Raw genomic sequence first — 25602 nt, forward strand, 5'->3', positions numbered from 1 at the left:
AACATATTCTTACACCTCTAAGGAGCAGGATTCCGATATTTATACGCTCTAGTACAGTAAACAGGAACGAGCGATTCCTCCCGTTGAACGACTTAGCCGGATCTAGCTGCACCATTGCTACCTCGCCAATCCCCTCAGCTACACACTCTAGCACCGATCTAGCAACGTGAATATTGGTCTGAATGGACCGGCCCCTGATGCCACATGTTTGATGATCACCGACCACAGATCTTATCACGACTTGCAAACGGTTAGCTAATACCTTTGCAAAAATGTTATAATCCACATTGCATAAGGGGATAGGCCGATATCTGTCCACTTATTGCAATTTAGCCTCATCATCGCTTTTAGCTACGAGTACAGTGTGCACTTCATACATTGTGGCAATTAGGTATCCTACTTCCAAGGCCTCACGGTACAACTGAAGATAAGAGGGAACGAAAACACTGATAAAATTCGGCAGTAAGGCCATCCGGGTCGGACGCCTTGCCTTTCGCGAACGAATCTATGCATGCACTTACCTCATTAATGTCAATGTTTTCATTTGTATAATTATAATCATCCTGATTTAACTGGGGCAGCAACGATGCAAATTTTCTGGCAGGATCTGCATCCAATAGATTATGGTCTCAAAATAATTTTTGATAATGTTAGAAAAACGCTTTAATTATTACAGTCGGCTCATTAACAATGATTCCACCATATCCTATGTCTAGTGTTTGTTTAGACAGCGCGTGTCGGCGCTCAACACCAAGGGATCTACTGCAAGGTTGTTCTTCCAGGAAACGCCGCTCTCGTGCACTTACTAGTGCACCTCTGTATTTTTCTGTGTTCAAAGTTTGTAACTGTGCCTCGACCTTATGAATATCATCAGTATATTGATCCGAATGTAGACATTCAAGCTCATGCAATTGACTCAGAAGTCTATACAATGCTTTGCAATTATTCTTTTTTTCAAAGGCCAATATTAATGATTCTTCGATAGCTATAATTTTAACTTCCTGTTTGAATAATTCCCACGCAGCAAATAGTGGCAAGTCCTTGCGGCATGACAGATTAGCTCAGTAACGCGCTTTAGGAAGCACTCACGCGAAAGTAATTGGTTATTAAACTTCCACAACTCTCAGCACATACGCCGACTTTGGTAGCGACGCCTACCAAACGATGCTGAGACTAGGCAATGGTCACTAAAAAATACAGGGTGCACAGTGTAACCAAATATAAGAGATATAACGCACTAAGTGAAACGTAAATCCGATCAAGCCTTGCATGCGAGGTACTACCTTGGAAATGCGTGTAGCGACATCCCGCCTTTTCATTTTCTCCAATGTCCAAACGTATCAGGCGTTGCAACGCATCACTACTTGGATCATGTCTCAGCTTCAATTACGTACGATCTTTAGCATCACATACACAATTGAAGTCTCCAAAGAGGACCAATGCACGATCAGTACACAAATGATGTTCTAGAGATAAGAAGAAACATTCTCGTTCACGTAACTTGTTCGGGGCATAAACACACACAGATCTAAAGCTCATACCACTGATATCAATATCGCACCGTATTAGTCGCCCTTCCCTATCTATAAAAAAATGCAGCAAGTCACACTGTAAATGTTTTTAACAAATAACATACAACCTGCGAAAACGCCTACTTAGTACATGGCTGACAGAAACATTATAGTCAGATAGGAATGGAGATAGAGCTACTTCTGTGTTTTCGTCGGATTCAATCTTTGTTTCTTGGATAGCAGCAATATCTAATTTTCTATTGTGTAATAAACGAAAAAAACTGTACTTGCCGTCGCTTACTGCGTAAGCGACATACATTTCAAGTACTTAAATGGGAGGGAACAGCGCCCGCCATGGTTACCTATGTTGGTGTAGCGTTTAAACGCTGCTCCAGAGGTGCGCCACTCCCTTCTTGATGAGGTGATGCACTGGCGGCCTTTTGTTGCACTTTAACACAAGAGACATCTGCAGGAGTAGGCGTTCCCCGGAGCGGTTTTGTCAACTTTGACACTTTGGGAACCTGGACCTCCTTTCCCGAGGGCGATAGGTTGTCAGATGGCGCTGGACGCTTCTTAGCGGCCTCGCACATCGATCCAGATTCCATTGACGGTGGGCGATCTTGAACTGGTGGCTATTCTGCCCATGACATAGTTGGTTCGTCGTCAGGCAACTTAGTCTCATCCTCACTAGCTTCGGGCTAAGGCTATTGTCAGCCGATGAAGGCTTAACCTCCTCTTGTCGATGAGCTTTAGCGGGTGTTTCACCGGTTGCATCCACAACTTCACTCACATCCATTAGATGATCGGTGATGGTCTCATCCTCAGCTGGTCTACTAAAAATTATGGGGTTTTACGTGCCAAAACCACTTTCTGATTATGAGGCACGCCGTAGTGGAGGACTCCGAAAATTTTGACCACCTGGGGTTCTTTAACGTGCACCTAAATCTAAGTACACGGGCGTTTTCGCATTTCGCCCCCGTCGAAATGCGGCCGCCGCGGCCGGGATTCGATCCCGCGACCTCGTGCTCAGCAGCCCAACACCACAGCCACTGAGCAACCACGGCGGGTAGGTATATTTCCACGAAGCTTGTCAGCGTAGGTTCCGATGCATGCATCTGCAAGGCGGCCGTAGCAGTGACAGTTACTGCAGCGCGGTGTTCTACTTTGTCGCCGGATATGCCCGACTCTATTGCACCGGAGGCAAAGTTGTGGTCGGCCAGAAACCAAGATGAGGCACTGGTGCCCGTATATGCTCAATAGATGAGGCAGATTACTGGCAGAAACTCCATCCTTCAATGTCAACGCCACGTCTCGATCATTCATTTGCCAGCCCTCCACGCCGTCACACCGCCACATTTCTCTCGTGATAGACTGCACTGTGCCATATGTCTAGAGGGCGCTACGCGCCATGCGTTCTATATATGTGGTTGTCGAATAAAGGTGTGAGGCATTCATTCGTTCGGTCAAGGCGGCTCCGAGTCACTTGTGTAGACGCGGCTAGCGTCTGTCAGCACCCCACATCGTACATGGTGTCAGAAGTGGTCGCCGTTCGCTCTCTGTAATGGCGAACAAGCCGGACGCTGTGTTTGCCGGGGTACCTGGACTCCAACAGCCATCCAGCTTCGACTTCGCCGACCCAAGTGCATGGTCTACCTGGATTGAGCAGTTCGAGGACTATGCCTACGCTACAGGATTGCACCAAGCTACCGACGAGGTTCGGGTACGAACGCTTCTTTATTGCATGGGTGTTCAAGGTCGACGCGTGCCATGGCGTCTTTCAACTTGTCGGCCGAAGAAGTTCAGTCGTACAGCGTTGTTAAAAGCAAGTTCACCTCGTATTTCGTGCACCCGCTAAACGAAGTTCACGAGAGTTATCGTTTTCACAAGCGGACGCAGCAAGGAAACGAAAGCGTCGATGCATTTTATTCCGCGTTGCAAAACATGGTAAAAAGATGTAACTACGGCTCAGCGTTCATTGAGGACAGGCTTGTTCGAGACCGATTTATTGTTGGTCTGCTGGACAGCAGGTTATCGGAACAACTCTGCCGTACTTCTGGGGCGCTAAAACGTAAAACTATTCCAAACTTTTCTTTTCCAATTCTGCAATCAGCCCACGGCGATTGGTCAAAAACATTTTTGGACCACCCCCACTTCACCTCTCTGTCACGCGACGTCACGAAAACCGTGATAACTCCCCATCTGATATGACGTGTACACACTGATTATGCATCATTTGACCGAGAAAAAGAAAAAGAGTCATTTCTGATTCGATGCCTTTTCGGCATTAGCCCTCGGCTATTGGTCAAAAGTTTTCGGGCTGCATCCACTTCACCTGCCTGTCACGCGACGTCACAAAACTGCAAGAACTCACCGCGTCAAAGTGACGCCTACGCGTTAAAGATGCATTAATATGCCGAACAAAACTGAATTTTTTTTCTGAATAGCCCAGGCTGCCCCGTTCCAAAAGGAATAAAAGATGGCAGCCGCCGATCGCTCAGGCACTGGCTACTCACACCTGCCGGAGAGCATGGGCTTAGTTGCGTATACAATAAAACTTTTTGCGTGGCCGTGTAACGTTTTCGAGCACTTTCGGCACGTGTACGACCTCCCTCTGCCAACTCTTCTTTGCTGAGGATCCGTTTTAGCATCATTCTTAACTTTCCGTTGCATGCCGTCGCGATTTGCGACCAGCCACCGCAAGCTAAGTCAGGGAAGGCGACCAATTGCAGACGCCGGTACCTTCAGGTTTCAGCTTCCAGGTTTGTTTTATGCGGACGACATTGTGTTGCTAGCTAACAAGCAACGTGATATGCAACGTCTGGCTAATATCTATGGACAGGAAGGCGATAAGTTAGGTCTGAAATTTAGCGTTAACAAATCAGGTGTTACGGTATTCAATGAAAACAGCGAACAGACAGTGACAATACAGGGCCAGGAAATACCTCGCGTAAAAGAATATAAAGACTTTGGTATATGGATAAACGAAGGCAATAGATATATGGAAACACAGTAAAATAACAATAACAGTAAAGGGGAAGGGAAATGCGGCCATGATGAAACACACAGCGCTATGGGGATACAATAGGTACGAGGTGCTCCGGGGTATGTAGAACGGTGTAATGGTTCCAGGACTTACATTTGGAAATGCGGTTGTTTGCTTGAAATCAGGGGCACAATCATGACTCGATGGGAACCAAAGGTCAGTGGGACGCCTCGCGTTGGGCGCTCACGGGGAGACTACAAATGAAGCTGTGCAGGGTGATATGGGGTGGACAAGTTTTGAAGTGAAGTAAGCTCACAGTAAAATTGATTATGAAGAACGACTGAGGAATATGGAAGAAAATAATGAAATGGGCTGGGAGTGTGTTGAGGTACTTGTACAGGGAAAACATTGATTCACAGTCGAAGAAAATAACTAGGAAGCTTACCAGCAAATATGCGGCCTGTACGGTGAGCAACACACCAACAAAGAACGTCAAGCGGAAAGTCAGAGAGGCTGAAATAATCTCATAGGTGGCGGCAGTGAAAAAGAAACCTGCCATGAGTAACTACTAAGAGGAAAAAACGAAATCAGGAAAGAAACAATTGATGATAACTCAAAGGGAAGCTCACTACTTTTCGAAGCGAGATCAGGATGCCTTAGAACACGCACCTATAAAGCGAGATAGAAGAACGAAGAAGAAGCATGTGCTTGCTGCGGTAAAGCTAGGGAAACGATGGAGCATGTTTTATTAGAATGTGAACACATCTGCCCAGCGGTCGATTTAGGAATCACTGGCCTCCTTGAAGCCCTTGGGTTCAGCGGGAGCAGGGGGAAAGTAAACACGTCCGCAATAGAGAATAGTAAGAGGCGATTGGAAGATTTGTGGAAGTAGGGAAACGACAAACAACGGAGGCGTACAAAAATAAAGTTTACAATAGGAGTTCAAAAACTTTGGTTATGGGAATTCATCGTGGATTCTTGTTTTATTTAACATAGGTAGGACATTAGGCAATTAAATAACAAGAGCTTGGTGGCGCAACCCACCACCCTGTTTCAAAGGGGACGCTCATAACATCCATCCATCCATCCAGCTTCGTTCCTCATTTCTGTCTTCAGCGCAGTGTTGCCAGGTTTGGCTATATATAGCCAAATTGGGCTACAGCAAAATTTTTTTCGGCGTCGACTTGGGCGAGTTGGCTATGTGGCTATATTTGGGCTACTGAAAACCTGCGACTTGGCTTTTGTATAGGCTATAAGTGGCGCCCTAACCCTCGCTTCAGAGAAAGCTCTCATCGAGTGGAAACACATATCGAAGCCATGTTTTAGATGGCTGAGCTGGCAGCGCGGCTGTGCGTGTGCGAAATGCCCCCACTCCCCTCAGTGCACCGTTGTCTGAGCCGATGGCTTTGATCTTTTATGCACTTAAAATTACACCGTGCTTCACCGTGCGAACATTTGCGCCAGCAACATCGTCTCATCTTCGTCTTATCAGTTTCAGTCATCACACCCGATCACCGGGCATCGGAATGAGCCTGGGAGTAAAGGGTGTTTAACAGTACACTGTACTAACATGACTATGATCAGAAAGGGAAAGAAATAAAATAGGGTTGGGCAATCATGGTGCCGGCATGAAAGAAGGGAAGCACGAATAGATGACACGGTCCTGTGTGTTCACGGCCATCATTTCTGGGTAAAGTATCGCGCCGGGCACAGGTTTCGACCTACTCCACGTTTCTCACGGTAAGCTTTACTGCCATTTTCCTTTACCTGCGAGATGAATTTTAAGGCCCCAGCGTTAAGGGCTCCGTGTTGCAGAAAATTCGATGTCGGCGCCCAGCGTCGGCGTCGTTGCGCGTATGAGAAATATGATCCCGAACCACGCAGGCCTTCGGCCTGGTGCATGGGCGTTACTGAACTGCTTGAATTTATCAAAGTGCGTGAGAAAATTGGGAAATTTCGACTACACACAACTTACAAGCATGATAGCGTCGGACTGTAATTTGAATATATGAGAAAACGTATTTCTGTTGCTCGGAAACTAAAACACAAACCCCTTTTCTAGCTACCAATTGAGGTCTGTCTTATGGCGGATTCGGCAAATCGCACCGGCGCGCAGCGGGCTGCCCTGGGGCGACGATGATTGGGTGAAACGGTGCATTGGGGCGGTGTGCTGCGGTGCGATTTGCCGAATTCGCCATTAGTGGGAACGGTGCGCTCGATTCCTTGCAACACCGTCCGGCATCCGCGGCGCCCGGCGTGCCGGGGAAAGAAAAACAGAAAGCTCGCTTTTGCGCATAGCATTAGCCGCCAGCGTTTGCAGGCAGACATTACGGTTACATAAGCTGCAGTTGCCGGGAAGCGTGAGAAGCAGTCGGGGATCTTTGAATGCTATCGCGTTGCACTCTTGAAGGCGAAGCGTCCTCCAAGATTTTTGTTCGCGCTTACATTCGAGATTCATTTAGATAGGTTCGCCCGCTGCAGCGATTCGCCGGAACTTGAGTTTCCGGGGCCAACCAAAAGCGTTCTGTGCGCAAGCATGATGTCGCTGTTGCTGTCAAGGGTCGACCGTCACGGCGTCGCGGACATTTTGTTACGACGGGTTGCGCAAAAGGGATTGCCGTAGTCGAATGCGAAGATAGATATACATATAAAAATGGCTATATTTGGCTACGATTTTTTTGCTCTTCTTTTGTATGTGTTTGGCTACATTTGGGCAACAATTTCTCTTTCTTTGGGCTACGCCGCCTTGCCCTACCTGGCAATATTGTTCCAGCGTGCTGCAGTCAGTTCTGCAGTGGCGTGTGTCAATGTGCGTTCACTGGGTGCGCATTGTGCTGACGCGGCGAAAGACTTCGGCATCGCGCGCAGTACGGTCCTGTGCCTCACGGAAACTTGGATGGAACCCGGGGCGCCGTACGAAGTTGTTGAGTTCCGCTACGTTGCAGCGGCAAAAAGGCCCGGAAACAAAGTTGCCGGCGTCGCGATTACGTCACGCAAGGTGCACAGGCGACCAACATGTGTACGAGTCGCGCGAAGTGTGTGCTGTGCAGCTCTCTAACGGTGTAGTGATTGTCTGCGTGTACGTGGCGCCTAGGAGCACCGAGCTGGCGGCAGCGGACCTTGTAGTGAAGGAGCTCCAGCCGTGGATTTGTAAAGGACCATTCGTAGTAGTCGGCGACTTCAATCAAGACATTCGAGTGTCTAAGAAGTTTCCTGACTTGCTCCGGCGCCAGCGTGCCGGACTCGAGCTTGCGACGCCGACAACGGTCGGTTCTACTAGTAGAAACATATTTGTTGACTTGGCATTCCGTACTCGCGACTGCATCAGCGATGTCAAGCATGTCAGCTGCCATTTCACTGATCACAAGGCCATGCTGCTAGAGCTGGGAGACAGGCAGCCTCCACTAGACAGCACCGACGATAGGGCCATTGAACGACCCACCGATATTCACGTCCGATGCAGAGTGACGTGTAGCTGTCTGCGCGGCATGGCGTCGATACATATATTGCTGATAGTAGGGAGTGTGCTCAATTAAGACAATGGACATTGCACGACAGTGCTGACTATGGAGGTGCACTAACGTTGGAGCCTATGCATGCATCACGACAAGGCGGCCCTCAAATACATTCCATTGTGTGCAGTGCACTGCGTTAAATGTGTGTGCATATACAAGCAGCGTTATGTGCGTAAACTGCGCAGTGCAACAGTTCACACGCACCAATACAACAATACAGAACCTGTGCTGTGATAATCGTTATAAACGAATGAATGCCAACAAACAACAGTGACTGTGTAAGAATAAAAACCACTGAAGGGAACAATTAAGCTATCGCGTTATACCCTTAAAGGCGCAGCTTAGGTGTCCCCCTATCTTTTGCTTTGCGCATGATTTTGCTAGCATGCGATTTCAATGAATTCACTAAAATAATTAAGTTTAAAGCTAATTAACGGAATTTATTTGAGATCAGGCAGTCTAAATTCTGCCTCCTGCTTCAAGCAAGCAAAAACAAACACATCTTTACGACTGGAAGAAAAATAGAATAGCTGACAGTAAAAGCAGTAAAGTCGCGAATAGATCGCGGCCCAGCGCATCTTTCACTACACGGTGGGAAGATCCGGCTCACTGCGCGCCCGTAACAGCAGCTGACGCGTGCGCGACAGTATGGTCGAAAACCGAATCAGCGTTGCCACATGTTGCTCGATTTCTTTTTACTCTAACTGTCGCTAGTCAACCACGTGGCGTGTTGCCACTTGTTTGTCCCGTCTGTAAACTTAGGCTGTATACGCTACAGTAATTATCGAACACAAGTAGCTGAGACGAAACCGTTGCCGGCTTAATTCTTGTCCCTTCTCGCGGGAGTCGCAGACGCGCTGCGACAGCGCGGCTCGCTCAGGCGCGGAAGGCGCACCTGAGCGGACGCAACCGTGCTGCGCGCGGCGGCCGGAGCAACAAGTTGGCTTGGAGCTCGCGAGGCTTCTCCTGGGCCGCCGCGGCAAGAGGCGCTGGCTGCGGGGCTCGACAAGCCGCTTCTTCGGCACGGAGGGGGCCGCCCGTCAGTACGCCAGTTGGTCCGGAGGAGGAGCCCTTGACCCAGTGCTGCGCCGTAGCCGCCGGCTACACGCGACTGCCCCTTATGCCGCGAAACGTTAAGAGGCACCCCGCGTAGCCCGGCCCGTATTGCTTATTGCATTTCCTGTCCTTTATTGACCCCAGCCCGAGTACGGTTATACCCCTTCATTCAGAATTGGACGGGAGCGAAGGGTGGTCGGTTGGGTGGCGTCGAGCGCAAGGTCTAGCGCTTGATGCACGTTCTGGCTGATGTTGCATTTTTGTTCCCTCGCAAAAGACGTCTTTTTTTTTTCTTTAATGCGGGGGCCTTCATGCCAAGGCAGTTGCACCGGTGCCTTGCTTAGCGGTTTGCGCTTTTTTTCTTTTTTTGGTATTGCCCTAACAGTCTTGTAGCGAGTCGAATTTCCGCGTTTCTGAACGTTGAGCAAGGTATAGTGACGAAGGCTTTGGAGCTTCGGACGTCGGTGCGCAAATGGAATACCTGGACCATCAAACTAGTCTGTAATATGGATCATCCATTAAACCGCTGGTGCCAGGCGCTCTACTGTCAGGTTGTCTCTCGCATGCTATGAAATGTGCGAAAAGAATCTTTGGAATCGAATGTCTCGGATTCTAGTCAAGTAACCTGCATACAAAGCCAATAATATACACCGAAACCGAGGAAAGCATGACTGAGATTAACTTTCCTTTTACTTTAACAATTTGCCAACACGCCCAGTTTGCTGTCGTTGATTTCTTCTTGAGCCAGCCGTCAATTAGCAACACAAAAAGTGAATAATTGAAGGCTACCTTCATAATATTGACGAAGGGAAACAAAATCGGAAGACATGCTGCTGGTGTTAGCCATACCCATGATCTTTTCAATGTCATTTGAGCTGCAACGGCGGCTCATGTCTTCATCGGTGTTGTCATGATCAGTAGTCGTCCTCACTTTATCCCCATTCACCGGCACTAATCCATTTCTGAGCCGTATTTATTCTCCGTGAACTATTCTCCGTCCGTTATAAATCTATAGCTTAAGAATACGAGAATACGTCTAAATATTAACTATTGAAGGAGGAATAGCCTAATCGGATGTGATGCTTACACAATATCGGCAACTGAGACGCACCGTCGCCATATTAGTGTTGCTTTTTCTTCCCGGCGTGTCTGTTGTCGATGGTGAAGCACCGTTTGGTCAGCGCCGATGATTCTATTAAAATTGAAAGGCTTTGTCAATTAGCTTGGCTCTTTATTTTCTTTTTTCTTTGTGACAGAATGCTCGGTCCTTGTTAGGACTCAATAAGAACTTTTTGTGTTTCTGAATCGCTATAGCACCTCCAGCAAAGGTGCTAGACGCAAGACTTTACGCAGGCTACCTGCAGCCCTTCGTCCCGGTTTAGTTTTTTCAGCGATAGACGAAACCAAGAGGAGAGCCACAACACAGAAAGGGAATGCTAAACTCTCTCCTGCGGCACCTCTGTCCCTGTCCTCGCAATTTTAACCTGCGCTCTACCCTTCCTCCCCAGATGGTAAGCATCAATAGGGGAGCGCGTGCTCTTTTGCACTAAATAAATCATTTTCGTCATCATCAGTCATCATCAATTACAAGGGGGGTCCAAACGGGGTGAGAACCTTCTTCCATAACCGCGGCACTACTATATGTGTACTTTTTCAACACTGTTCTTACTAAGGCTTTCCCCCCCTTTAAACTCTGGAGTCCTTAGACTGTACAGGTAGCATTTCACATTAGCTGAAATGTTTCCTTAAAAAAAAAGAAAAAAAGGGGGATAAAAAAGTAATTTTTCTTTTTTTGGGAGCAGATGAAAGAGATGGGAGCAGATGAAAGAGATGAACCGCAAGAGTAAAGGGAGTGAAAAGAAGACAGACGGAAATATTTCCGCCGTGTGCCAAGATCCGGAAGATTAAGGGTCTGCTTTAACGCAGACACACTCTGGTATGGAGAGTAGGAGCGCAAAATAAAGAGGGCAGCCTTATTTTGAATTGATTCGATGCAATCGGAAAGGTTAGCTGTGTGAGGATTCCAAGTAATTGAGGCGTAATCGAGGGTTGCTAGGATAAGGGAAGTGTATGCACGAAGTCTTGTGTCACTGTTTGCAAGGTACAAAGGGCGCTTTAAAAAGCCAAGTTTTTTGAGTGCCTTGTTAGTAATATGCTCAACATGCTCAACATGCATGGCCCAGCTTAAATCAGAAGTAAGAATAACGCCCAGATATTCAAAAGAAGAGGTTCGTTCGAGTATGCAATTGCGTAGAGTGCATACGTTGGACGGAAAGCTTAACTTGGAAGAAAATGTCATTACTTTACTTTTATCTGCATTAATTTACATGTTCCATACGCGACACCACTCAGCTAATGTGGTTAAATCTTTTTGTAATATGGCAACGTTATCAGGGGTGGTTATCTGTCTATAAATCACACAATCATCGGCAAACAGCCGTATTGTTGAAGTTATATTGATAGCTATGTCATTAATATATATAAGGAATAATAACGGACCTAACACTGACCCTTGAGGCACCCCTGACCTGACGCGGCAGAAAGTAGATTGGTTGTTATTAATAGTTACTGATTGAGAGCGACTAGATAAGAACTCGTTAATCCACTGGGTAGTTTTTTCGTCTAACTTAAGGCTGTTTATTTTTATGATTAGCCGTTTATGGGGAATACAATCGAAGGCTTTCGAGAAGTCAATAAATATTGCGTCAGTATAAAGCAAATTGTGCAAAGAGTCATTTAGGTCAGTGGTTAGTTCGAACAACTGCGTTTGGCAAGACCGTTTGTATCTGAAGCCATGCTGATTTTTGAATAACAGATCATTTGCATAAACATTACCCATAATGTGGGAGTAAATTATGCGCTCAAGGAGTTTACAATAAACTGATGTAAACACGGGTGTGATATGGCCAGACTTCCAATCATCTGGAACACGGCCGGATCCAGTGATTTTTCGAAAATTAAACACAGTAAAAACGATGATACGTGGGAACTTGGTTTTAGTAGTTTTGAGCTGATGCCATCCGGTCCAGGACTGGAGCTAAGTGGGAGCCTGTCAATAGCCCGTGACACACCTGCATCAGTAACGCTGATGGGCTCCTTTGGGTGAGTTATCGTAGAAAGAGAGACGGTACAAAACTGGTCCAGTGGTGGTTCGTTGGTAAAAGCCTGACCGAAAGTATTGTCCAAGAGGTCACCACATGCTTCACTGGGCACCATGCAGCCATCTGCGTCCTTTAGGGTTATTAAATGTGTCCGTATCTTTAGGGTTAATTACACGCCAAAACTTTTCTGGATCGGATTTTAACAAAGTGGGCAGAGTATAATTGAAATAATGATCCTTAGCTTCTTGAATTGTTTTTTTTTTTTCTGATTCACGAGCTAATTCTTTATATTTTTTCCACGCATAATCAGTTTTGGTTCACGAGGCCTTTTTATACGCTCTTTTGTTTTTATTCAGGCAATGTTTGACCTTTTTTGTAAACCAGGGAACATTTGTTCTTGATGTGAATGAAATCTCAGGGATGCACGTATTTTCGATTTTCTTGAGGAAGTCACGGAACACTATCCAATTGTCATTAGTTTTGCGATTAATAAATACGTTTGAAAAGGAGCTTGCAAACTCGGTTAGCATGCTATTCATTTTTCCACAATCTGCATTTTTGTAATTAAGTATGCGTTTTAGCTTTGTTGGCTTATTAGGAAGTGGGAGTGGGTGCGAACAATGTACTACTCTATGGTCAATAATTTCGTCAAGAACGTGAACTACAGCATTAGTTGGATTGTTCGTTAGGACTAAATCGAGGGTGCGTTCGCCTCGTGTCGGTTCCTTTACCAACTGAGTTAAGTGAAACAAGTTTAATGTTTGAAGGAAGCGAGATACCTCGAGCCGGGCGGGTGTTAATGGCGATGATGGCGCTGTCCAGTTAATAGCGAGGTGGTTAGTCGCCGCCAAGCAACAAAACACACTGAGGAAATTTGTCATAAATAAATTCAAACGCACTGGTCATTTGATAAACAAAATCGGGTTTGCTGTCAGGAGGCCGATAACATACGCCGATAATGCACGTGCGGCCTTCAAATCGCGTTTTTACAAAGAGCAGCTCAAGAGGGGTATCAATAACTACGAGAGAAGGTTGATAAATGGTCCTTATTGCTATCAAGACACCACCTCCTCTAGACGAAGTTCTATCTTTACGAAATATTGAGAAGTAATCAGGAAGCAATAACTCGCTATTGCGTATGTCGCCCCGGAGCCAAGTTTGTGTGCCTAGTGTAGTATCAGAAGAGCACGTGTGAACTATAGAAAGTAATGAATCAACCTTATTTATAATGCTGCGAAATTTATCCAGAAGAATAGATAAGTTATGTACCCTTCTTCTAACAGGCTCGATTCGTACAGTTTGACAATCTGAGGTGCGTGGTTGCGGTGTGTCTGCCTGAACTACACGGGCGGAAACCGCGTCGTAGCAGTAGATGTGCCCTTGAAGCTTCAGTTTGTTGAATCGTGTCGCGTAGCGGTCATCCTTCCCTTTATTTTGTTTAGCTAAGGCACGCAGCATTTTCCTTGCAAACTGTATTTTGGTAGAAAAATCTTCCTCAAGCCAGACCTTAGGTTCAACATCTTTGAGTTTATGCGCATTGAGAAGAAGTGTGTCTTTCGTCTTGAAATTTAGGAACTTTATAATTAACGGACGCGTAAAATCAGGTCGAGGCTGCCCGATTCGATGCGCGCGTTCAATGCCTTCAGCGTGCAAGGTTATATTTAGGTGAGTGGAACAGAAATCTCTAACTTCTCGCTAGCCTCATAGTCCTCCTTGTCAACTTCAGCTAAACCTTTGATAAGCAGATTGTTTCTTCGCGAACGATTATTGAAGTTATCTACAACATCTTCTAAGTCACCATTCGTACGTGACAAAGTCATTTTAACTTCTTCAAGCGAGTCATTGACAGCTTTAACATCAGTGCCGATTTCGGGTACAATAGGTAGATTTTTTTCAACTGCGCAGATTCGGGACCTAATATCGGCAAAACATCTCGCTGGATTTCTTTCAGAATAGTTGCAGCGATGTCAAAATTCTTCAGCGCGCTTTAGTATTTTTTGCCTTCCACGGTAGTGTTTTTCGAATTCTAAGGTTAGCAGGTCTGCAGTGGGTCGGAGAGATGGCGCAGTGCAACATGAGCCTCATTGTCTCCGCTTTTAATTTTACTTAAACAAACGGAAGCCGCATTCGAAACAGTAGCGAAGAAAGAGACACCATGAGACACGTGTGTCATTTTTTTTTTAATTGCCGTTACCTATAATTCCTACTTATTTCGTTTCTCAAAAGCGCCGACCAGCGCGAATCGAGGGAATTCTGGGGTTGCATGCATTACAGTGCTGCTGACTGGCCATTGGCGCCCTCCGTGGCATCGAATGATGTTCGCATGCGGCTCGGCACAACGTGCAGCGCCTTGCCCTTAACTTATATTATTAGCTCGAGTAAGCTGCCGTGCGTCTACGGCGTGAGACGGTGCAAAATTAAAATACGCTAGCGGTAATTTTCGCAGCTCTCTGATGATCGTTGCTTTCTTCGGTGATTTTGCTTTATTGCGGATGCAGGCGACGAAAATGTAAAACAGTTGGCGACGAGTCTTACGTCGGCTTCGATGGCTCTAAATGTTTGGGTAACAACGCATTTACGTTGTTAGTTGATAACTTTCCACGGTGCTTGGGTAACAACGTAATCGCGTCGTTACCCAAGCATTATTGAAAGTCGCCAAGTGTAGCACAATCCGTCCCGCTTCAAAATGTTATCCCACTAGGAACTGCAGCCAATATACGAGGTCTGTTAGAAAAGTATCCGACCTTTGGCCGAAGAAAAAAAACTGGCAGAACTGGGGCGTTGGAAACCTAATGACCCTCAAAGTAGTCTCGTTGGGATTCCACACACTTCTCGCAGCGGTGCTGCCATTGTTGGAAGCATTCCGAGAAGGCCTCTTTCGGAATGGAGTTTAGCTCAGCTGTCGTTGAAGCCATAATGTCCTCTCTTATCTGAAATCGCGCTCCTTTCAATGGCCTCTTGATTTTGGGAAACAGCCAGAAGTCGCAGGGGGCCATATCAGGAGAGTAAGGAGCCTGTTGAACTACAGGAGTCTGGTTTTTCGCCAAAAAAGTCCGAATCATGTGCGAGGAATGTGCAGGTGCATTGTAGTGATGGATGCGGCAATTTATTGTTGACCACAACTCCGGTTTATTGCGCCGCACAGCATCACGTCGGCGACGGAGGACATCCCTGTAGTACTCTTTGGTGATTGTTTGACCCTGTGGTGCGTACTCGTGGTGTACCACACTGCGGGAGTCAAAGAAAGCAGTCAGCATCACTTTGACGTTGCTGCGCACTTGGCGGGCCTTCCTTGGTTTTGGTGACGTGGAATGTTTCCACTGTGACGACTGGGATTTGGTTTCCGGGTCGTACCCGTACACCCAAGACTCGTCACCAGTGATTATGGTGTTCATGAAGTCGGGGTCACGGTTTGTGGAATCCAGTATGTCCTGTGAGAGTTCAACACGAAGTTGATTTTGCTCCACCGCGAGCAGCTTCGGCACGAACTTCGACGCAACTCTCTTCATGGCCAAATCTTCGGTCATAATGGAATGTGCAGAAAAAGTGCTGATGCCCACCTCTTCCGCAATTTCTCGGATAGTCACACGACGGTCCCGCATCACCACAGCGTTCACTTCGGCAATGACCTGGTCATTTCGGCATGTTGATGGCCGACCGGAGCGCGGCTCGCTCTCCACCGATGTGCTGCCGTCTTTGAACCGGTTGTACCACTCATTAATCTGTGTGCTGCTCATAGTATCGTCACCAAAAGCCGTCCGAATCTTCCGAATGGTTTCCACTTGGCTGTCGCCCAGTTTGTGGCAAAATTTGATGCAGTAGTGCTGCTCCTGTCGCTCCGCCATTTTCCTTGCAATAAAAAACCCACGAGAGCACTGCGTGCTCTCACCTGCACTCAAACGCTGCGTCCCAGCGACTGACGCTATCTGCAGGCGGGAAAAAATTCGCGCATGCGCACGAAGGTTCATGGTCGGCTGATGCAAGCGCGCTTGTTTCAGATCCATCAGGTGTTCAAAAAAAAAAAAAAAAAAAAGATCGGATGCGTTTCTAACAGACCTCGTATCGATAAACGCGATTGTGTACTAAGGTGTTTCCAAATGAGTTGCTTTATCTGTCCTCACAAGAATGCGAAGATGCTAATTCTGCCGGTTGCGCTGGCGTTGCGCGGCAAGTCGCGCCTTCTTTTTTGCACGCGTCGAAGGAAGCGAAGCGAGTCGTCAGTTGCGTCTGCAAATTCATCAGAACATAGGGTACGCGCAGCTAAATCGAATAAACAGTCAATACGCTGTGAAACTATATCACACCACCATACCAACCAACCAGGCAACCGTCGAGCAGTGGGAGGCCCACCTGACAAGCCCGAGCCCTGAAGGCCGGCATTGCCTGGTGAGCAGGGCCAAGCTATCGGCTCAGGCCCACGGCATCCTGGACTAGGGACGCCGCCAACCTCGTATGATTTCGCCGTCAGCTCATTTCTATGAGTAAAGTTTATTCCTCCTCCTCCTCCGCCACCATAGAACGGCAACCGCAAGTATCGCGGTGGCTATGAACGGTATATGGCATGCGATGCACAAAATGCCCGTCTTCGCGTGTTTTTCAACTATACGCACTGTTTTTTTTTTTAAGTACTTGTCGAAAAAAATTCCAAGTCACGGCGTGCCAGTCCAGAGCTTCCACCCGCCTCGTCACGTGCCTGTGAAACTTTCACTGCTCCGAAGCTGATTGAGGCGTGCTGCTCAGCTCCCGCACTCGTGCTTCGGAGCTATAACGGTTATTACAGGAGACCCACCACGCGCGTGGCCCAGTGACAGGCTATGCGGATACCATGGTGACAGCAGTATACTTTGCAGCTGACAGAAAGAAAAAAAAAACGCGAATCAACAACTACAGGCTCCCAAGAGGAGCTGTGGTTGCCTTCACTGACTCCTGCCCATGAATGGCCGTGGGCTATTGCGCATTTTATGCTGGAATTTGCGCTCGCCTGCGCAAATACTTACGCCAATGAGGAGCAGCAGGCATCCCAACCGGAGAAAGATCATGACGGTCTGCACGGTGGCGTTTGCCAACCACGACGCGGACAGGTTCGCAGCTGGTCCAAACGTCGCTGTTGATCGGAGGCTCTCCTCCTCCCTTCTGCTGCTGTGGCTGCAAAATACGGAAAGAAAAGCAGTGAGCTGAAGGGAAACCGCAGGAACGCAAAAGTTCGGATACTTGTTCTTGGCAAGAAACTGTCACCAACCGCGTTGCCAGGGTTTGCACGGAATTGTAATGTTAGCGTGTTACTATTCTGATGGCCTGCATCGGCGTTTCTGAAGCCGCCTTTTCCTTCTTTACCTTTTCTTTATTTATGTGAAACCATTGTAAAAGAATCGGAAGGTGTGCGTACACGAAGGAAAAACATGCCAAGGTGACGTGTGATGAGACTCTCAATGCGCTGCTGTTCAATTCTGGCCATGTCCGACCGCTATTAAATTACGCTGCCGACTTGGCGATCAAGACGATTACGTAAGTGTAGGTTGTGCCTGTTATGCAGCGTTCCTCGTTGAGCCAAGGACACTGACTGTTACCGCCACAAAACCTTCGCAACTATTGCTGAATAAAATTACGCAACACGGTTTAATTCGTTTTCTTTTTCAGTTGCGGAAGAGGGAAAGAAACAAGCCGTCTGAGCATCAACCTTAGCATTGACATGTAGAACACGAAATGGGCATCAAATCAATGTTGGCCCACGCAAGGGTAGTCATGAAGTGGGTGCGCTTCTTTATAGCCACATCTACACTATACATGTACGCATGCGCTGTACGCATAACCATGCCATCGTCACGTGGGGCCGCAAGCTTTAGAGAAACAGCTTTGCTTTTATTACCTACAACGTTTTTCTCTGTAAAGCGCACTCATCTGGCTCGCGTTCGAGCGATACGGCGTGAGCGCGTTACGTGGTACGTTAGCTCGTTGCGTTTTTTTCGTTCCCGTTGTATTGTCTTACCACGGGGACGAAGAAAGCTCGCGTGTACTCTGTTCCGTCAGTAAGACAGGAGGCCGGACTGAGGAGCAGTAGTGCACGTGATACGAGACAAAGGAAACGGTGTTATTGGTACGCGTTTTTCTCTCGTGAACGATGCGCTTCAGTGCGCGAGAGTCGCGAGTACTGTGCTGTCAGCCCCCCACGCACCCACCACCTTTTCAGCTAACCCTGCTTTTCTTTTTGGCTCGCGCACCCGCTGCACCACCCCACCCCCCGTGTGTGTGTGTGTGACGCTACCCCCGGGGTTTGCGTGTATGTCAGACTGCTGTCTTGCTTTCTTGTATTGTGCGTCATTACTTTTTTTTTCTTTTTTTAATGCCTTCATCCCGCACAGCGCGTGTTTCGGGGGAGGAGGGGGGGGGGGGGGGGGGTGAGCGCTCCTCCGTACACAAGTTGATCGCTGCGCTGAAGTTCGGGCAAGAAAACGAAGCGAAACGGAAGAGACATGGAGTAGGCCATTATATAAGTGGCGCCGGGAGAGAAAAGAAGTGACCTAGTTCGCAAGCTCGCGGCCAGTTGCAGGTTAGGTTTGCGCAAATATAGTTTCATCGCTCTTCTCTCGTTCTTATCGTTTCGTCCGTTCCGTGCTTTTTCTCTTTCTTTTTCGTTCTTTCTTCTTGGAGGCGGAGGGAAACGTCTGCACGGCGGCGGCCCTCTTGCAAGAGATCCGGGAGGGGGCAGACGCGCCGCTTAATGACAGCCGGGACGCCGTCATGACCGGCGCTCGCGTCGTCCCCTCACGCGAAGAGCGCGGCGCGTGCCTCTCGAACCTCGTACATCGGCCCTCCGGTGGCCCTAATAGGCGCGGCGCGGAAGACGGCGGCGCCCTCCTCCTCCGTGGGGCAAGCGTCTAGCAGATTCGGCCAGATGCCGCTATAGCTCTGCTAGCCGCGATTCTCAGCTGTCAGCGTCGAGCTAGAGCGGCGCGACTAGCAGATTTTACCTTTCCCATGTTTTCCTTGCACCGCCAGCAGTAATAATGCAAAGAAAGGTGGCAGGCAGGAGGAGAGCCGCCTCTTCTAGCACGTTGCCCCGTGACGCGTACATAGATTCGCTTTTTCGGCGCCGCAGTCACGTCTGTTGCCTGCATGTGCAGAGATGCGCAGACGTGCTGTGAGAATGCATGCTTCGCAGAGAAGAAACGTACGTGTATGGGGGGCAACGCACTGCACGTGCGCGCGTGTGACGCTTGGCTATATACAGGGTCATCGCATAGGGACTGCGTGACTACTTGGAACCTCACACGAAAAAAAAGTAAGAGAGAGAAAGATGGATTGCTGAAACTAAAGCTCCTCCATCCAGGCATGGATGGAGGGGCTTTAGCCGCCAGCAGGGTGTGGGCTTACAGCCGATGACTGCATGTTAAGTGCATTCACTCACGTGCGCCTGTATGCTGTGTCTGTCCGGCTGTGGACGCAAGGAAGTGTGTAGTGCACGCAGGAATTCGTCCCATACTCTTCCACGCACGCACGTACACCTTCCTTGTCTTTTCGTGGCCCCGCTGTTGGCTTTTGTTTCCCTTTACCCGTAGCTTCCGTTTTTCCGAGCGTTGAAACTCTAAATGACATGCTGGCTTGGAATGACGTAACTTGGAAGGGGTTCTCGCAAAATCTATGCATGCGCAAACAAAGAACCTATCTATGTACGATGTTTGGCTAGTTTGTTTGGGTTCAAGATTATGCAAAGAGTGCTGCATGTAGTAAGTATAAGCAAGTCTCACGACCGGTGCGCGCGCGAGCTAACTGTAAGCGATGTTCGCAAGAAGGGCGCACATTTAGTACGCCCTTCATGACTAACAGTTTGGATATTTAGACAAATAGCATCCGGTGTCACCTTTGCGCTCACCAGTCACCTTTAGATTTATTCGTTTTGTTCCCTGTTAACTGATTAGAAACTTCTTCTGTGTCTCCTCCTTTTACTTGGTTTTTACGGGTTTTTGGAATTGTCAGCATTTCATAAGATTTCCCACTTGCCGTGGTAGCTTAGCGGCTGTGGTGTTGCGCTGCTAAGCACGAGGTCGCGGGATCGAACCCCAGCCGTGGCGGCCGCATTTCGATAGGGGCTAAATGCAAGAACGCCCGTGTCCCGTGCATTGGGGGCACGTTAAAGATCCCCGCCTGGTGCTCAAAATAATCCAGAGTTCCCCATTGCGGCGTGCCTGATAATCAGGTCGTGGTTTTCACGCGTAAAACTCCAGAATTTAATTTAAGATTTATTAATAAGATTTCTTAATTGACGGCTGGCCTCATTCTTAGGATTGTGTCTATATTATTTTATATTTGTTTGGCTTTAACGATGCATTTCATTTAGCGCTGCGCTTTCCGATCCTGATTGCACTAATGTGCTTGTAGCTTCTTGTGCATGCTTTATATGCCAATTTCTTCAAATAATTGCCGCGATAATTCAACGCTCGTGCCGTCTACTTTGTTTTGGCCTGTCATCTTCGCTAGTGTTGGCCCCTCATTGTAGTTAACATGTAGCGCATAACAATATCGACGCAGTGGTGATCGAAATCATTGCTAATGCCTGCGTAGTCGGACGCCCTACGGGAACATGGAGGAGTTTCTTCTTTTTCTCTCTCTCTCTCTCTGTATTTTGTGCTCGTATGCAATGCAGTACGATGTCATTTCTCCGTAATGCGCTTATCCGCTTAAATACGTGGCGCTGAACGTTGCTGCTCGCCACTGCAGCAGTCAGAACGCGATAACCGGAGCAAGAACCGAGAATATAGAACAATTGGCTCCTTGCCCTAATTACTCTCATAGGAAAACTCCCGGTAGCTGCCTTATATAAGCGCCACGTCACGCCTGAATTCTACGTCAACACAGTTGGCCTGCCTGTTGCTCGCACGTATTTATTGTCGTCGTGGTTCTTATGCGTAGTTCCCCGAATCGCAGCCGCGTCGGTACTTGTGCAGCCTAATGAGGGAGTCATCCTTTCTGCCCACAGCACAAAGCTCGCCTCCGAAAAATAAAAGGGCGATTTTTTTTTCTGTATTCTTTCTCTCTGAACGGCTAGGTCCCGTACAGCTCAAGCCGACCTGCTTCCGTAATGATCGGCACACATTATGCGACCGCACGAAGGCAGAATATGCCTTTTGCGCCAAAACGGGTCATTTCGTATATAGCGTCGCGTGCAAATATATATATCCAAACTATCACAAAGGGCTAGTACGGCAGGACGGCCTGCCGTACTGACTCTTTGTGATAGTTCGGGTTGAGAACTTCTTTGCATGCCCATAGCTGCGTTTGTTGCTCGCGAGCAGGTACAATTATCCGAGAGAACAAGAGGAAACCGTAAGTTCTTACTCAGATTTTAAATTCCCGACTCTCACTGGCTCGCTCGTGCAGCGTCAGATCCGCGATTTAAAGAAACCCTGACTCTCTGCTTTTGTTCGAGTGCGCGGCGGGGCGTCACCTGGTCTGCTCATCGGCAGAAAATATGTTGAAAATCGACTACGTATCTTGTTTGGCGGAGGAAACCTAAAACAACTATAGGCTAGAGCTTAGCAGCGCTAACGCTCTCGCTACATATATATATATATATATATATATATATGTATACGCAGGAAAGAGACGACGAACTTTTTGGAAGTATTCTTTACTTAACGTTTTCGGCTGGTGGACCAGCCTTCGTCAGAGCCCACAACGTTAAATAAAGAATACTCCCAAAAAGTTCGGCGTCTTTTTCCTGCGTATGTTACGTCGAGTCCTGCGTGCTGAACTTTGAACTTTATATATATATATATATATATATATATATATATATATATATATATATATATATATATATATATATATATATGTGTGTAATCACCAAGTTTTGTTTTGCAACAATCGGCACATATTAGGCCACGATCGCACGCATGCATGTTTATCTTGATCGTGCGTAAGTCGCTGCTGGAATCGCCTGACGCTTGCGTCGCGTGCCAGTTTTACGCTCGTCGAGACGCTGTGTTAGAGTGCAGTGCCGTCGGGATCGGCACATATATTTTTCGTCACAGGAACGGGATACCTCCAAAGTGGGTGAAGTCAGCTCAATTCCAGCGCAGTAGCAACACGATGCGGCTGTTTTTATGACGGATGAATGGAAGCCTCAAAACGTGTATACGTACGCATTTATTCAGATTTTTTTTCTTTATTCCGGCTAGCTTCAGTATACCATGCAACTCGTGAAATAATCCAGCTTCCTCGGCCGTGTTGCCTCGTTAGACAGATCGATACACCAAGCATTTATCGAATGCTACATCAGCGGTGCCAATGCGACCTCTTTTTTTGTCGACGGGTTTGTTGACATAAAAAAAAAAGGCTCAGCGCAGAGGAAATGTGATTAAGTAAGACCCGTTCTAACTGGTTTGTTGTGCTGACAAGTTAATCGTATCTCTACGTACGTGATTAATCACATATTAATTAGACGTGAGTAATCGAACCTCTGAGAAATAAATTGATCACTGGGGCATTCCGCACATGCGGGGCGTGCCGAACGAGGAGCGGCATGCACAGGTTTCGGAGGAGTGGCCTCTTCGTTCGACCAGCGAATGCAGAGGCATAGACCGGGAGAATTGGGACTGCAAATTTTTGTTTCTTAGTTGTTGCCAAGAGCTGCATGCGTTCAGTTGGTGCCCACTGCGTCGACATTTCTGGCAGTCTGGATGTCGCTAGCGTGCGATATTGTAATTGTTATTTTGTTCGTTAATAGCTCCTCTATTAGTGTTTCAGGCTGGGATGAACTTTGGTCATCAATAAAGCTGCAGTGAGCAGTTTATTGACGAGCTGCGGTCATCGACATTATACTTAGGTGAAACGGTCACGTTGCGAATTTAAATGTAATCGCTGTCGATCTGTGGCTAATCCATTTTGTTAGATTTTGCAAGCCCCAGCACGTCCTTCATCACGTTCTCCGTAACAGCTAGCCTCCACTGCACGTAAATAAATAATGAGGTTTGGCGCGTGCCCATTTGTCAAAGAGACGTAGCGGTGAGATATTAAGATTGCGACAAGCCGCAGATGCCAGCGGCCAATTTGAAACGTCATTGACACCTCAATTACTTATTTATTTATTTATTTATTTATTTATTTGTTTGTTTGTTTATTTATTTATTTATTTATTTATTTGTTTGTTTGTTTGTTTATTTTGGCCAGGATGCCCTACGTACGTATATTCTTAAGCGATATGAGGGAGATCAACCACCCGTCGGTTGACCAAAAGTGACAAGAGCTCGGGCTCGAGATGCTTGCATTTGCGTGAAAATAGGTGTCCGGGACAGTGGGACTAAATATTAGTACATAGATTTACTTCTTTTTGTGTTTTACTTAGTCCATATAAACTGCATTTGGGCATTTTGCCACACTTCATTTAAACCTAAAATGATCACATCCTTCAGACTAATTCATTTCTAAGCAAGCGACTCCCTATTGCTGCAGCTGTGACGTGCAAGCGTGGTCGCTGTCTCGGATTGTACGAGCTACTTGAACAGCGCCTTGCCGTCATGTCTGTCAGGATATAATCAGGGAAACGTGGTTGCATAATCAGAATGGGGAATGGAGCGGCAACATTGACTGATCGATTTTTTTCTTCCCAAAGATTTAAGAAAACAAGTTACAAACAGGACACGAATGCATCTCCTTGGGCAATATGGACTATCAATTTAAAACAACAACAACAATGGCAATGCCCACTTACCAGCGCACTGAATCGCCTGCGAGCATGTGACGCGACTTTGTGAGGTTATGGTATATGCTGGGCAGCTGTAACAACGTGTTGGCAAGGAAGCCGGTGAAGGGATTTCATTTTGAGAGGCACGGATTGGTTGGTAGCGATGCATCTGCTTATCTTTTCGGCAGTGAATCCCACTTGCTCCACGCGTGACAATGACGGGTGCTTGTTCCCTTAGCGCCATGCGCACGGTTCTTCTGTCAGACGTTAGCGCGAGAATGGACCAATTAGGGTTTAGCGGCTGTCTTGGTCCTCTTATATACGCGTCTCGTGTCGTTCGCTCGACGCATATATAGCGTGTGTCCCAGCTAACATTAGCCAAGCTGTTCAACGAAAAAAAAAGAAAGTGTAGAAAACAGGGTGCAAACACGGTGATCTAACACCATAGGTTTTATCATTGTATCTTGAACCGTTTATTTTTGTTAAATTGTTTTCCCCGTTGAACAGCTTGGCTAACGTTAGTTGGGTCACACGGTATATATGCATCGAGCAAACTCATGGTATCGACTGTGGGATTTTCTCGTTCGCTAGGGGGGTCGCCGTTGATGTTGACCGCTTGGGCTCGACCCTTCGAGCGCGCCTTTTGCAACCAAAAAGGCGCGAGCGTTTCTGTTTTTCTATGCCGCCGTCGCGATGCCACTGCTGTGGTCCGGACGCGGACCCGCGACCTCCTGCTCAGAAGAAGGTCGCCGCGAGGCCGGCGATCCGCTGAAGCCGAACGGCAGCATGAAGGAGGCCGTCTGAAAAATTTATGCTGCTTTTATATTGTCAGCAGATGTTAGCTAGTGCACTTTGAGTTGCGAATTCCTCTACGTTATCACTTGTAGGCACTAATTAATCACGGGCACAGAAGTTCGACATTAGAAGTTATGTACAGTTCGAAAACCTGTGACCACCTTAGCTTGCGCATTTTGCTTTCCGTCCGGCAAAGGAGTCCTTGTGCAAAGACGGGATTCACCTCATAGATATATATTTTCTATAAAAGGTTTAACATTTTTTCGAGCCAAAAAAGAAGCGAACACTTTTTTTTACAAATCTAAATCACTTCGATAGGAACAGTTGCGCCATTCATAATTTCCGTTCGTGATTTTTAAGCATTGAGGAATGCAAATTTTTGTCTACAGAACATGAACTAATCATAGACCGATTCATTACGCTTACTGCTACTGCACGTCAAACTTTTGTTTCGGAAATTCAGCAAACCTTTTTTTACATACGAATTAAAGCTGTGTTAAAACGTTGACCCTAATAAATCGGTTGGTGGGCTGGGTGATCCTACGTGAAATGGCGCAACTCAATACGGTGGATGGGCCATAAATCGGGCGGTACTAGAAACAAAACGATTTTTTTGTGTGTAAAATTAAAGAGAAGATAGTAAAAGAATGTTGATGATATTTCAATAAATAGTCGTAACGAAGAAGCTCAATGCTCCGAACTACGTTATTCTCAATTATAACAAATATATTATTTAAGAAATACTGATAATATTTTTATTATTAATGATACGAAAAGAAAGTTACAAAAAAAAAAAAAACAATAATCTTAGCATGGCAGTCTGTTTGTATCGCTGATAAGATTAAATAGGGCGACAAACAGCGCGTTTGTTTAGAGCGTTCTCCTTGTTCTCGTTATGAACCGAAAACAGTTCGGGTTTCTCCGTTGTCGCGCCGTGAGGCGTACACGCACAACTGACGAG

The 25602-nt window shown here is 47.0% G+C and overlaps 2 protein-coding genes across 2 annotated transcripts in view; both read right to left on the reverse strand.

The window, feature by feature from the left end:
• LOC140215485 (protein GVQW3-like) overlaps nt 1–16664 on the reverse strand; it is a 30469-nt gene extending 13805 nt beyond the window's left edge. Inside the window, exon 1 of the mRNA XM_072286012.1 lies at nt 15310–16664. Coding sequence (XP_072142113.1) covers nt 15310–16170 — 861 coding nt within the window. The 5' untranslated portion in view covers nt 16171–16664. The remainder of the gene's footprint in view (nt 1–15309) is intronic.
• LOC126548299 (uncharacterized) overlaps nt 1–25602 on the reverse strand; it is a 73383-nt gene that overhangs the window by 20822 nt on the left and 26959 nt on the right. The window contains exon 2 of the mRNA XM_055063095.2: nt 17164–17311. Within this exon, the coding sequence (XP_054919070.1) occupies nt 17164–17205 (42 nt within the window). The 5' untranslated portion in view covers nt 17206–17311. The remainder of the gene's footprint in view (nt 1–17163; nt 17312–25602) is intronic.

Source organism: Dermacentor andersoni, chromosome 1 (genome assembly GCF_023375885.2).
Source record: "Dermacentor andersoni chromosome 1, qqDerAnde1_hic_scaffold, whole genome shotgun sequence".
NCBI classification, from domain to species: Eukaryota; Metazoa; Arthropoda; class Arachnida; order Ixodida; family Ixodidae; genus Dermacentor; species Dermacentor andersoni.